The sequence below is a fragment of the Macaca mulatta genome, chromosome 7 (assembly GCF_049350105.2).
Source record: "Macaca mulatta isolate MMU2019108-1 chromosome 7, T2T-MMU8v2.0, whole genome shotgun sequence".
NCBI classification, from domain to species: domain Eukaryota; kingdom Metazoa; phylum Chordata; class Mammalia; order Primates; family Cercopithecidae; genus Macaca; species Macaca mulatta.
This window is the reverse complement of record NC_133412.1, coordinates 42,492,434-42,502,614: the sequence shown is the minus strand read 5'-3', so window position 1 is coordinate 42,502,614 and position 10,181 is coordinate 42,492,434. Positions and strand designations below refer to the sequence as shown.

The following is a 10,181-nucleotide window of genomic DNA, read 5'->3' as shown; positions in this document are numbered from 1 at the left end:
TGTCTCTAACTTAGCAAACTTATTTTAGTATGTCTCTTCCAACTAAATACACAAATCTGTCTCTCAAACGCTCTTTCAATCAGCTTTGCCATTCTTTTTGGTTCGCTTATAGGTGAGTTAAATAAATCTTTGATGTGTGATAAAAATTACACTTTGAGGCCAGGTACAGAGGCTCATGCCTGTAATCCCAGAACTTTCGGAGGCGAAGCAGGAGGACTGCTTGAGCCCAGGAGTTCAAGGCAGCCTGGGCAACACAGTGAGACTCCACCTCTACAAAAAATGTTATAAATATTAGCTAGGTGTGGTGGTGTGCACCTGTAGTCCCAGTTACTCGGGAGGCTAAGGTAGGGAGGATCACCTGAGCCCAGGAGGTCAAGGCTGCAGTAAGCCATGATTTTACCACTGTACTCCAGCCTCAGGGACAAAGCAAGACCCTGTCTCAAAAAAAAAGGAAGGAAGGAAGGAAGGAAGGAAGGAAGGAAGGAGGGAGGGAGGGAGGGAGGGAGGGAGGGAGGGAGGGAGGGAGGGAAGGAAGGAAGGAAGGAAGGAAGGAAGGAAGGAAGGAAGGAAGGAAGGAAGGAAGGAATTACACTTTGATAGAAGTACAAGTGAGGAACTCTTGTTGCTATGCTGTGTGGCTTTGGGCCAGTGGGTCAGTTTTTGCCACAAGAAGAGGGTACCCAACTCCCAGGCCCAAGGTAGGTCTGGAGGGGGAAGACAGATGTGAAAGTACCTTGCACATCATTCACAAGAAGAAAAAGTCAGGGTTTATTGTTGAGACTTATCAGACTAGGCTACTCCAGGGCTGGAATGTCCCAGGCTTCTGAGGGCGGCATTCTCCAGGCTTGGGACATAGGCCAAGAGAAGAGGCAGCTAGGGGCAGCCCTGGAGCAAGCCTCCATGCCCCAGAGGTGCCATGCCGACACTGCATTCTCCACTTCTGATGAGGCCAAGATTCCCCATGGGCCTCAGGTCCTGGGGGATGGAGACCAATCAGGACCACCCAGAGAAGTCTTCCCAAGGCCATGGAGAGGCTGGAGAGGGCTGGGACAGGCATCTGCCCAAAAGCCGAAGCTGGGGATTTTGATGAAGGAACGAGAGTCCTCATCCAACAACAGAGGTCAGCACTAGGTTGCTAACTGGTGGCCTCTGTAGCCTGGGTTCTTTCGAGGCATCATTTTAATCATGGACAGGGAAGTCCCCCAGCTCACTGAACATGATCTCTGCCCTTACAATCCGCACACGTGGTTGTGCACACCACAATGATGTTACAGCCAGGGGTCCAATGAGCAATGCAGGCAGCCCAGGTCAGGAAAACGAAGAGCTGGGTCAGCCAATGCTGCACATAGGATGGTAGAGCACTGACAGGGAGAGAGAAGGAGACAAGGCATTCCGGTGAGGGGAATCGCGAAGGCCAGAATAGGACAGAAGAGAACAAACCTGTAGAATGTGGAGGAGGGGCTACAACTGAGGAAGATGAGGCAGGATTTGGCTCACACCTGAAGTCACGTGGGTTAACAGTCCACTGCCCCTGTGGTGATGGCAAAAACAGGGTGGGCAAGGGCTTATACCTGGGTGCTCCCCTAAGGGTCCCAAAAGGGAACGTGAAAAATTCTCTCACCCCCACAGGTCTTACTCCAGGCTCAGCTCAGTCACTATCTGCTACAAGTTGGCCCAGTCTCACCACCTCTCCAGATGCCCCAACTACTGCTGCTCTGCCGGTATGGTTGGACTTGCAGAGATCTTCCAGATCTGCTCCAGCCTTCCCCAACCCTGCTTCTCTTCTGAGCTCTCAGCCTCTACGGTCTCAGCCTCCTCTTTCAGCAGCTAATGGTATCCTGCTCACCACCTCCATAGAGTTTGCACACTCTCCTCTTTTCTGGAGTTATATATTTTTCCTCTTCCTATTTTCCCTTTGCCCTGATTTCTTCAGCACTTTATTATACTGTAGGTGGTTTTAAATTTTTTTGCATGTTGCCTTCAACTCTGTGGATCAAGACAAGTGTGTGTAAACCTTTTTGTTGTCCTATAACTGTTAAGATTTTTTTCTGGGTTATCCTCTAAGCTTCCTGGATCCCTGTGTGGCAACTACAGCTCTCATTAGGCATAACATTGTATTGGGCATACAGTAGGTGCCTAATTCTTGCCTACTACAGGCAGTTTGATTACCATCATTTAAGTCACTCCCAGCCATGTTCAATCACTAGCCCATTACATACAAGCCTGGATTATTCAAATCCCAACTCCCCCTACGCTTTTCACTGACACTGTGACCCACCAGCTCTCAGCAGAGCCCAAGTGATTTGATGGCATCATCGCTGCTCCCTGAGCTGCTTGAACATGTCCACACCACCAGAAGGCACCAGACCTGGGTGTCTCAGTAGAAGGAGGGAAGTTACCAGCTACTTCTAAGGCCGGCTTCACACACTCAGCCATAACTCAGGGAGGAGTCACGGCGTCTCCTCCCTCCTAAAGCCGGCCCAGAGGTCACAGTTCTGGCGTTGTCGAAGCCACAGGCCCAGGGGCGCCAGCAGGCAGCCTTAGGAGAAAGGTCTGCAAGGAGCCGGGCCGTGGGAAGCCGGCTTTCTCCCTGAGCAGCCGCCAGGTGCCGCCCTCGATGGCGTAGAGCAGCGTGAACATACGGTTGACCGTATAGACGGTGTCGCCGCGCACCACGGCCGTGAAGAGCGCTCCCTTGCTGTTGACGAACTGGCCGGGCAGTGCCGTCCACTGGCCCGTGGCCAGGTTGAGACAGTCGATGGCGCAGTGCAGGAAGTCGTCGGAAGGTCCGTTGCGCACCACGTAGAGGCTGTCGCGGTGGGCCACCATGCAGTGGCCATAGCTCTGCGGACGCCGCAGGTCGGCCACCGGCAGCCACGCGTCGGTCCGCGCCGCGTACTCCACGACGGCGGTGGTGTCGGCCGGCCGCCACAGGCACACGAAGAGGCGGCCACAAGCCTGGGCGCAGGGCACGCCGGCGGCCGGCTGCGGCAGGTCGGCCACAAAGCTCCAACAGCCCGCGGCCGGGTCGTAGCGCTCCACGGAGCTGACGGGCGTCCTCTGGAGCTCGCCACCGATGGCGTAGAGGCGGCCGTCGAAGCCGGCCAGCGCTGTGTCATAGCGCGGCTGGTGCGGGCTGGGGAACTCGCGCCACGTGCCGCCGTCAGGGTCGTAGCAGAAGCCCAGCTCTACCACCTCCTTGCTGGCGCCGCGCACGCCGCCCACGATGTAAAGCTTGTTGTCCAGCGTGGCCACCCCGGCCAGCAACGTGCTGGCCTCCAGGGGCAGCGCGGCCAACGTGCGCCACGCGTCCTCTTCCTCGTCCAGGTAGCACAGCGTGCGCGACGCATCCTCCAGGAAACCGGGCGCGGGTGTGTGCGTGCTCACGGCCACGTAGCTACTGGGCCGCAGGGCCGCCACGTAGGAGCGGGCCTCGGGCAGCGCCAGCTCAGCTGCCAGCTCGCACTCGCCGTCGCGGATGAAGAGCGCTGCACTGTGGAACACGTCGCGCAGGCCGAAGGCGGCAGCCGCGTCGCACAGCAATGCGCAGTTGTCCGACGTGAGGTTGTGCTCGAGAAAGCGCGCTAGCGCCGGCGCCTGCAGGAAGGCGGCGCACTCCACGGCCTGCAGCAGCTCGTCCTCCGCTGCCAGCGCCGGCCGCTCGCCGCGCAGCACCTGCAGCGTGACGCGGAAACCGCCCGCGCTCAGAACGCCCAGGCGCACCTCTGCCGCGCGCGCCTCCCGCATGCCGGAGCGGAAGAGGCCGCGGAAGAAGCCGCAGTGCTCAACGAGCAGGGCGCGGTCGGCTTGGAAGAGCTGGCCGCCCACCCATACCTGCACAGGGGTTTCCGGGCCCCGTGGCATGGCGAGCCGGCGGGGCGGAGGCCGCCACTGGGGCCTTGGGTTCGCCCACCACAGACTGTGGGGCTCCCTCGGAGCAAAAGCTTCCCTGGGGGCTATAAATATCTCTCCCTGGCTAAAGATAGTACGGCTCATGTGATGTGGTGGCCCGCAGGCTGTATGGCTGCGGGCCCGGAGGGCATCTGGAGACCTGTGTGGTCATTCATTTCCTTAGAAGAAATGGTAATAATAGTGACCATATGCCGTGCACCTGCAGCATGCCGGCGCACTGAGGGCTGCTAGGGAGATACCCATTTCACCTGCATCTTTCCAGCTGTGTGCCCTCGTGCGAGTGTCCTAACTGTTCCTCACGTTACAAATGGGGCCAGTAGGCCAGAAACGGTGGCTCACGCCTGTAATCCTAGCACTTGGGGAGGCCTTGAAGGGTGGATCACCTGAGGTCAGGAGTTCGAGACCAGCCTGGCCAACATGGGGAAACCCCGTCTCTATTAAAAATACGAAAAAAAAAAATTAGCCGGGCGTGGTGACACGTGCCTGTAATACCAGCTACTTGGGCTGAGGCACGAGAATAGCTTGAACTCGGGCGGCTGAAGTTGCAGTGAGCTGAGCTCGTGTTATTGCACTCCAGCCTGGGCAACAGAGTGAGGCTCTGCCTCAAAAAAAAAATTAAAAAATTAAATGGGGCCAATAATAACACCTATTTCACAGTCTTGGGACAACATCTGAAATATCCCGGTTGAGGGTGAGAGAGTTTAGGTAGCTTGTCCGGGGTCATTCAGCTAGGAAGTTGCTGAGACGGAATGAATACCCATCTCACCGCTTAAGCTCAGAGGAGTGGGACAGGCAAGTTGGAGAACAAGGCATAAATGGAGCAAATACGTTGGGCCAGACTGGGGTCCAGGACCAGGGTTTTAATTTGGCTTGGGCTTCTGACCCTGACTCTGAGCCAGTCCAATCTCTTTTTGAGTCTCAATTTTCTTCTCTGAAAAATGGAAAAGGTAGCAACCCTGCTTTGCAGATGAGCATCCCATAAAGCCCCTGAGTTAGGATGGGAATGGGAATTCCACACTTGCTGCGACGCTCCAGATCCTGGGAAAAGGAGTTGGGGCTGCCTAGGGGATCATAGGCCTGTGGATGGGAAGAAGGGCTTCCTAAAATAATAGCTAACACTTTAATTGCATTATGTGTCAGGCACTATTGTAAGCACTTTATATTAACTCCTTGCAACAATCCTAGGAGTAGATACTATTATTTCTCCCCCCATGGATATTATCCATTTATTGCTTATAGCAACACTATGAATTAGAAATTAATGGCCTTATTTCATATATGAAGAGACTGAAGTGCTGAGAGGTTTAGTCACATAGCCAGAGAGTGGCACACCTAGGCCTGGAATGCAGCCAGCCTGATTCTTTTTTTTTTTTTTTTTTTTTTTTTTTTTGAGACGGAGTCTTGCTCTGTCACCCAGGCTGGAGTGCAGTGGCCGGATCTCAGCTCACTGCAAGCTCCGCCTCCCGGGTTTACGCCGTTCTCCTGCCTCAGCCTCCCGAGTAGCTGGGACTACAGGCGCCCGCCACCTCGCCCGGCTAGTTTTTTTGTATTTTTTAGTAGAGACAGGGTTTCACCGTGTTAGCCGGGATCGTCTCTCGATCTCCTGGCCTCGTGATCCGCCCGTCTCGGCCTCCCAAAGTGCTGGGATTACAGGCTTGAGCCACCGCGCCCGGCCCAGCCAGCCTGATTCTAAAGCAGGGGTCCCCAACCCTGGGGCCACGGACCTTAGGAACCAGGCTGTGCAGCTGGAGGTGAGAAGTGAAGCATCATCTGTATTTACAGCTGCTCCCCATCCTCTTTACTGCCTGAGCACTGCCTCCTGTCAGATCAGTGGCAGCAGCATTCGATTCTCATTGGAGGGTGAATCCTATTGTGAACTGCATGTGGGAGGGATCTAGGTTGCCTGCTCCATATGAGAATCTAATGCCTGATGATCTGTCACTGTCTCCCATCACCTCCAGATGGGACTGTTTAGTTGCAGGAGAACAAGCTCAGAGCACCCATTGATTCTACATTATGGCAAGTTGTGTAAGTATTTCATTATATAATAATAATAGAAATAAAGTGCACAATAAATGTTATATGCTTGAATCATTCTGAAACCATCTCCCCTCTGCCGTCTGTGGAAAAACTATCTTTTATGAAACCAATCCCTGGCGCCAAAAAGGTTGGGGACCGCTAGAGGGTATGGCTATACCACTGTATTTTTGTTGGTGGTGGGTTTTTTTGTTTGGTTCGTTGGTTTGGGGTTTTTTTTTTTTTAGATGGAGTCTCACTCTGTCACCCAGGCTCGTGTGATCTGCCTCTTGCGTTCAAACGATTCTCCTGCCTCAGCCTCCAGAGTAGATGGGATTACAGGCATGCACTACCGCGCCTGGTTAATTTTTGTATTTTTAGTAGAGACAGGGTTTCACCTTGTTGGCCAAGCTGGTCTTGAACTCTTGACCTCAAGTGATCCACTTACCTCGGCCTCCCAAAGTGCTGGGCCATACCACTGTGCTGTGGTGCCTCTCTGTGCTACAAATGCTGGGCAGTTGCCTTGTGTCAGGAGGGCATAGTTGGAAGGCACCTCAGGCTCATATGGTTCAATCCTTTCACTTACAGTGGAGGGAGGTGTGCTCAGGGTCTTGTAGCTTGAGGCAGACAGCCCCAGGCCTCCTGCTGCCCACTCCATGGCACTTTTCCCACTACACAGAACTTTTCTGAGTGACCAGCTAAAACTATGGGTCCCAAAATGGAGCTTGGGATGGAATGGAGCTTAATAATTATCTCCTCCTGCTACCTTATTCTAAGGTGAGGAAACTGAGGCCCAGACATATGTAAAATGGTATCTGCCATTCAGATGTGCAGCTGTCCCATCCTTACCTGCAGGCCTTCTTAGGGAGGATAAGGGGCTTGCAATGATCAAGTAGAAGGTGGGAAGAGGCAGGGGAACTTCTCTCCCCCCCTTAGGATATATATGCATAGATCCTCACGTGTGAATCTGCAGAACCAACACGAATGTGCCTCCCCTGCTAGGGAACTCTCATCCAGTTCACTCCATCAAAGCAGTGATGGGATGTGGGGACCACTTGTGTGAGCCTGGGAAGCCAGAGGCCTGGAGGAGGCAGCCAGAAATATCTCTGACTCTCTACCCCAGGGACCAGACAGGAAGAGGAGGAGGAGATGGGAGGATGGGTGGGCAGGAGTCCCCACGAATACTATCCCAGGCCCTCTGCCAGCTTCTCTCTTTCCCCGAGGCCAGATATTGGCTGAATGGCCTGGGATGTCCAGGCAGCAGGCATGACAGTCCCAATCTTGGGGACCAGTGGGCTCTCAGTGCTGGGTCTTGACAGTGTCCTTGCTGGTGGCCTTAGTGGTAGGGAAAGGGTGTCTGACTGTTCCCGTTTCACAGATGAGGAAAGAAAGGCTTAGAAATGAGCTGGGCTTTTCCTTGGTTGTGAATGGGGATGTAGGCCTGAATCAAACCGTGCCCACTGACCCCAGCTGCCACTCCTCACCTGCACTAGCCTTGCCCCAGGGCAGGGAAACAGTTGCCTTCTGCTGGGGACAGGACTGGAGAAGGGCTGACTCCCAGGGGGCTGGGGCTGCTGCATAGTCCTGGGACCACAGTTCCCTCCCAAATGGCCTGTTCCAGACACCTAGTAACTGGCAGACACAACCAGATGGAACCATTGCCTGGCCCTCTCCTGAGAGCAGGAGGAGGAGGGAACGCAAACCCCTCCTGGCTGAAGTTTGCTCTTGGCTTGATGTTTTCCAAGTCTAGCCCTGCCTTGAGTGGGCTGGGGCTCGGGCACACACCCAGTTTCCACCTCCAGCAGCCAGGCAGTGGGGAGAGGGTCATCCAAGGTGGGGGGTCATGTTTTCCTGAGGCTGGGCTGAGGATCAGCCCTTTGGTCCCGCCCCCAAGGCCCCAGTGGGGTGTTGCCTGCAGCTGGGGAGAGTTTCCTCCTCCTGGACACTGAGTGTCCCTCTGGGATTTGGAGAGGACAAGGAACTATCCCGGCTGTGGGCAGCCCACAGAGTTCCCAGGCCCTGCTCGACCCCACACCAACCTCCCTCTCCACTCTGCATCCCCCACACTGTGTGAGGTTGGGGATGGGGGCAAAGAAAGGAGAAAGGAACCTGCCTCAGACTCTGAGCCTTTCTAGAGCGCAGACCCAGTGTTGTTCATCCCTGTATTCAGAGTGATTGGCACACAGTAGGCGTCTGTTAAGTAGATTCTCTGGGGCGCTAACCTGTGGAAGTCTCCGGTCTGATAGAAAAGATATAACCCTTACCCTGGGAGACACCCCCACTCTCTGAAGTCTGATGGGAATGCCCTGGCCCTTGCCACTCATGCACGTAGGTGTTTCCGCACAGATTAGTGAGTGGCTTGTACTGCCTGGACCTGGAGGAGGAAGAGCACTGGACTGGGAGTCAGGATTCCTGCCTGGGCTCTGATGCCGGTGCCACCACTGACTTACAAAAGCTACCCAAACTCTTCAGGCTACAGTGCTTCATCTGTAAAGTAGAATTTGAATCTGCCATCTAAGGTTCTGTTCAGCTTTGACATCTGAATTTATCATTCAACAACCACAAAAGTGGTTGTCATGTTGTGCCTCCAGAAGAGGCAACCACATCACAAAAGGAGACCAAAAGCTTAGCTTTACATGAAAGGGCTCCTGGGGGTTGGGTGGCAAAGGTAGGTCCTGCCATCAGAAAAACCTCACAGGCCCTACGTGTCTAGACCTATATTTGCTCCAGTCGTTCACTAAAGAGATATCTATTGAGCACCTGCTGTATGCCCACTGCTGGGCTTGGTGCCACATCCTATAGACTTTGAGTGCCCGGGGGCCTCCTATGAGACCCTTGATGGGGGTTGGTGGTAGAGGGTAAGGAGGGTAAGGGTTACTTGCCCTAGCAGAATAACCTCTCTCTTGATCTGAAGTGTACAAATTTCTGGTCACTAAATGGTTGTGACTTCTTTGTAGGTGGATGAGAAATGTGTGCTATTTATATCCAGAGGAGTAGACGGAACTAACCTCTACTTTCTTGGGACATGGGCCAAGCTCTGGATAGGACACATGTTATCTAATATACTTCTTGATATTGTCCCTGCTTTATTGTATTTTGAGACAAGGTCTCACTCTCTCACCCAGGCAGGAGTGCGGTGGCACAAATACAGCTTACTGCAGCCTCCGCCTCCTGGGCTAAAGCTATCTTCCCACATTGGCCTCTGATGTAGCTGGGACTATGGGTGCACGCCAACATGCCCAGCTAATTTTTTATATGTTTTTGTAGAGACAGGGTTTCACCATGTTGCCCAGGCTTGTCCCTATTTTAAAGATGAGGAACTGAGGCCCGGAAGGGCAAAGTAGCTTATTCCAGGGTCTGACAGTAGCAGCCCCTAGCTGAGGAAACTGGGGATGGAGAAAGGGATGGGTCACAGCCATGAGGTGGGCACTGTTTTCCTCCTAAGCCTCAGAGGAGGGGCAGACTTTGAGCAATGAGCTGTAACAGCTGAGGGCCCCAGTAACCAGCTGGCCACCAGCCTAAATAATCTCTGAACTGGAAGAGAAATAAGGGTCATCTTACTGCATCATGCAGGTCACAAAGGAGTCTCCTCTACGACACTTCCTTGCAGTGGTCACCCCCTTGGTTGCTGCCAGTGTCAGGGGAGAGGGGTTCAGTTCCACCAGAGACACTCCCTTCTAACTATGGACAGTCAGATGGTTACAGAGTTCACCCTCAGACTGAGCTAGAATCTTGCAGCTCCCATCTCCTGGTTGGTCAAGTTTTAAAGATGAGGAAACTGAGACCGGATAGAGGCCAAGTAACATCCCAGCATCACACAAGCTGGGAAGTAGCAGAGCTTAGGTTTACATGCAGCTGGGCCTGTGCAGGACCACAGCTAGCCCTGTCTCCAGCAGTCTTCCATTGAGATTGATTCTATCCCCACAGGCCCCATCTGGAACCAGTCTGTCTTCACAGGATGGGGCCAGCCCAGGGATGTGACTGGAACTTGGATCCCACTTTCTCAACTCCTACAACTCAAAGGAAAACCCTTGCCATTAGCTGTGTGACTAATTCTGGCCTGACAGTGTAACCTAAACAAATTCCACCCGATACCTTAATAACACAGCTGGTTTACCATGATTTCCCCAAAACACAACTAGGCTGAGTCAATATTCATGTCCTGGCCAGGAAAATAATTGTTCTTCATTGAAGAGTCGTTATTACCGTCCAGCTCTGACCCTGGGCCCTGCCTGCACACCTGGTTTTCCATG

The 10,181-nt window shown here is 53.7% G+C and overlaps 1 protein-coding gene across 2 annotated transcripts; it reads right to left on the bottom strand.

Annotated features, from left to right (window-relative positions):
• Positions 1-744: 744 nt before the first annotated feature.
• On the bottom strand, positions 745-5,991 carry KBTBD13 (kelch repeat and BTB domain containing 13). Of its 2 annotated transcripts, XM_077938163.1 has the most exons (2): positions 5,596-5,991; positions 745-5,266 (listed from the first exon to the last, which is right to left on the bottom strand). In XM_077938163.1, the coding sequence occupies exon 2, from the start codon at positions 3,994-3,996 to the stop codon at positions 2,488-2,490; it is 1,509 nt and encodes a 502-aa protein (XP_077794289.1). In that variant the 5' UTR covers positions 3,997-5,266; positions 5,596-5,991; the 3' UTR covers positions 745-2,487.
• Positions 5,992-10,181: the final 4,190 nt, after the last annotated feature.

What these genes read in the sequence shown, in the direction of transcription:
- KBTBD13 (XM_077938163.1), bottom strand. Translation starts at nt 3,996, where the DNA reads ATGAGCCGTACTATCTTTAGCCAGGGAGAGATATTTATAGCCCCCAGG.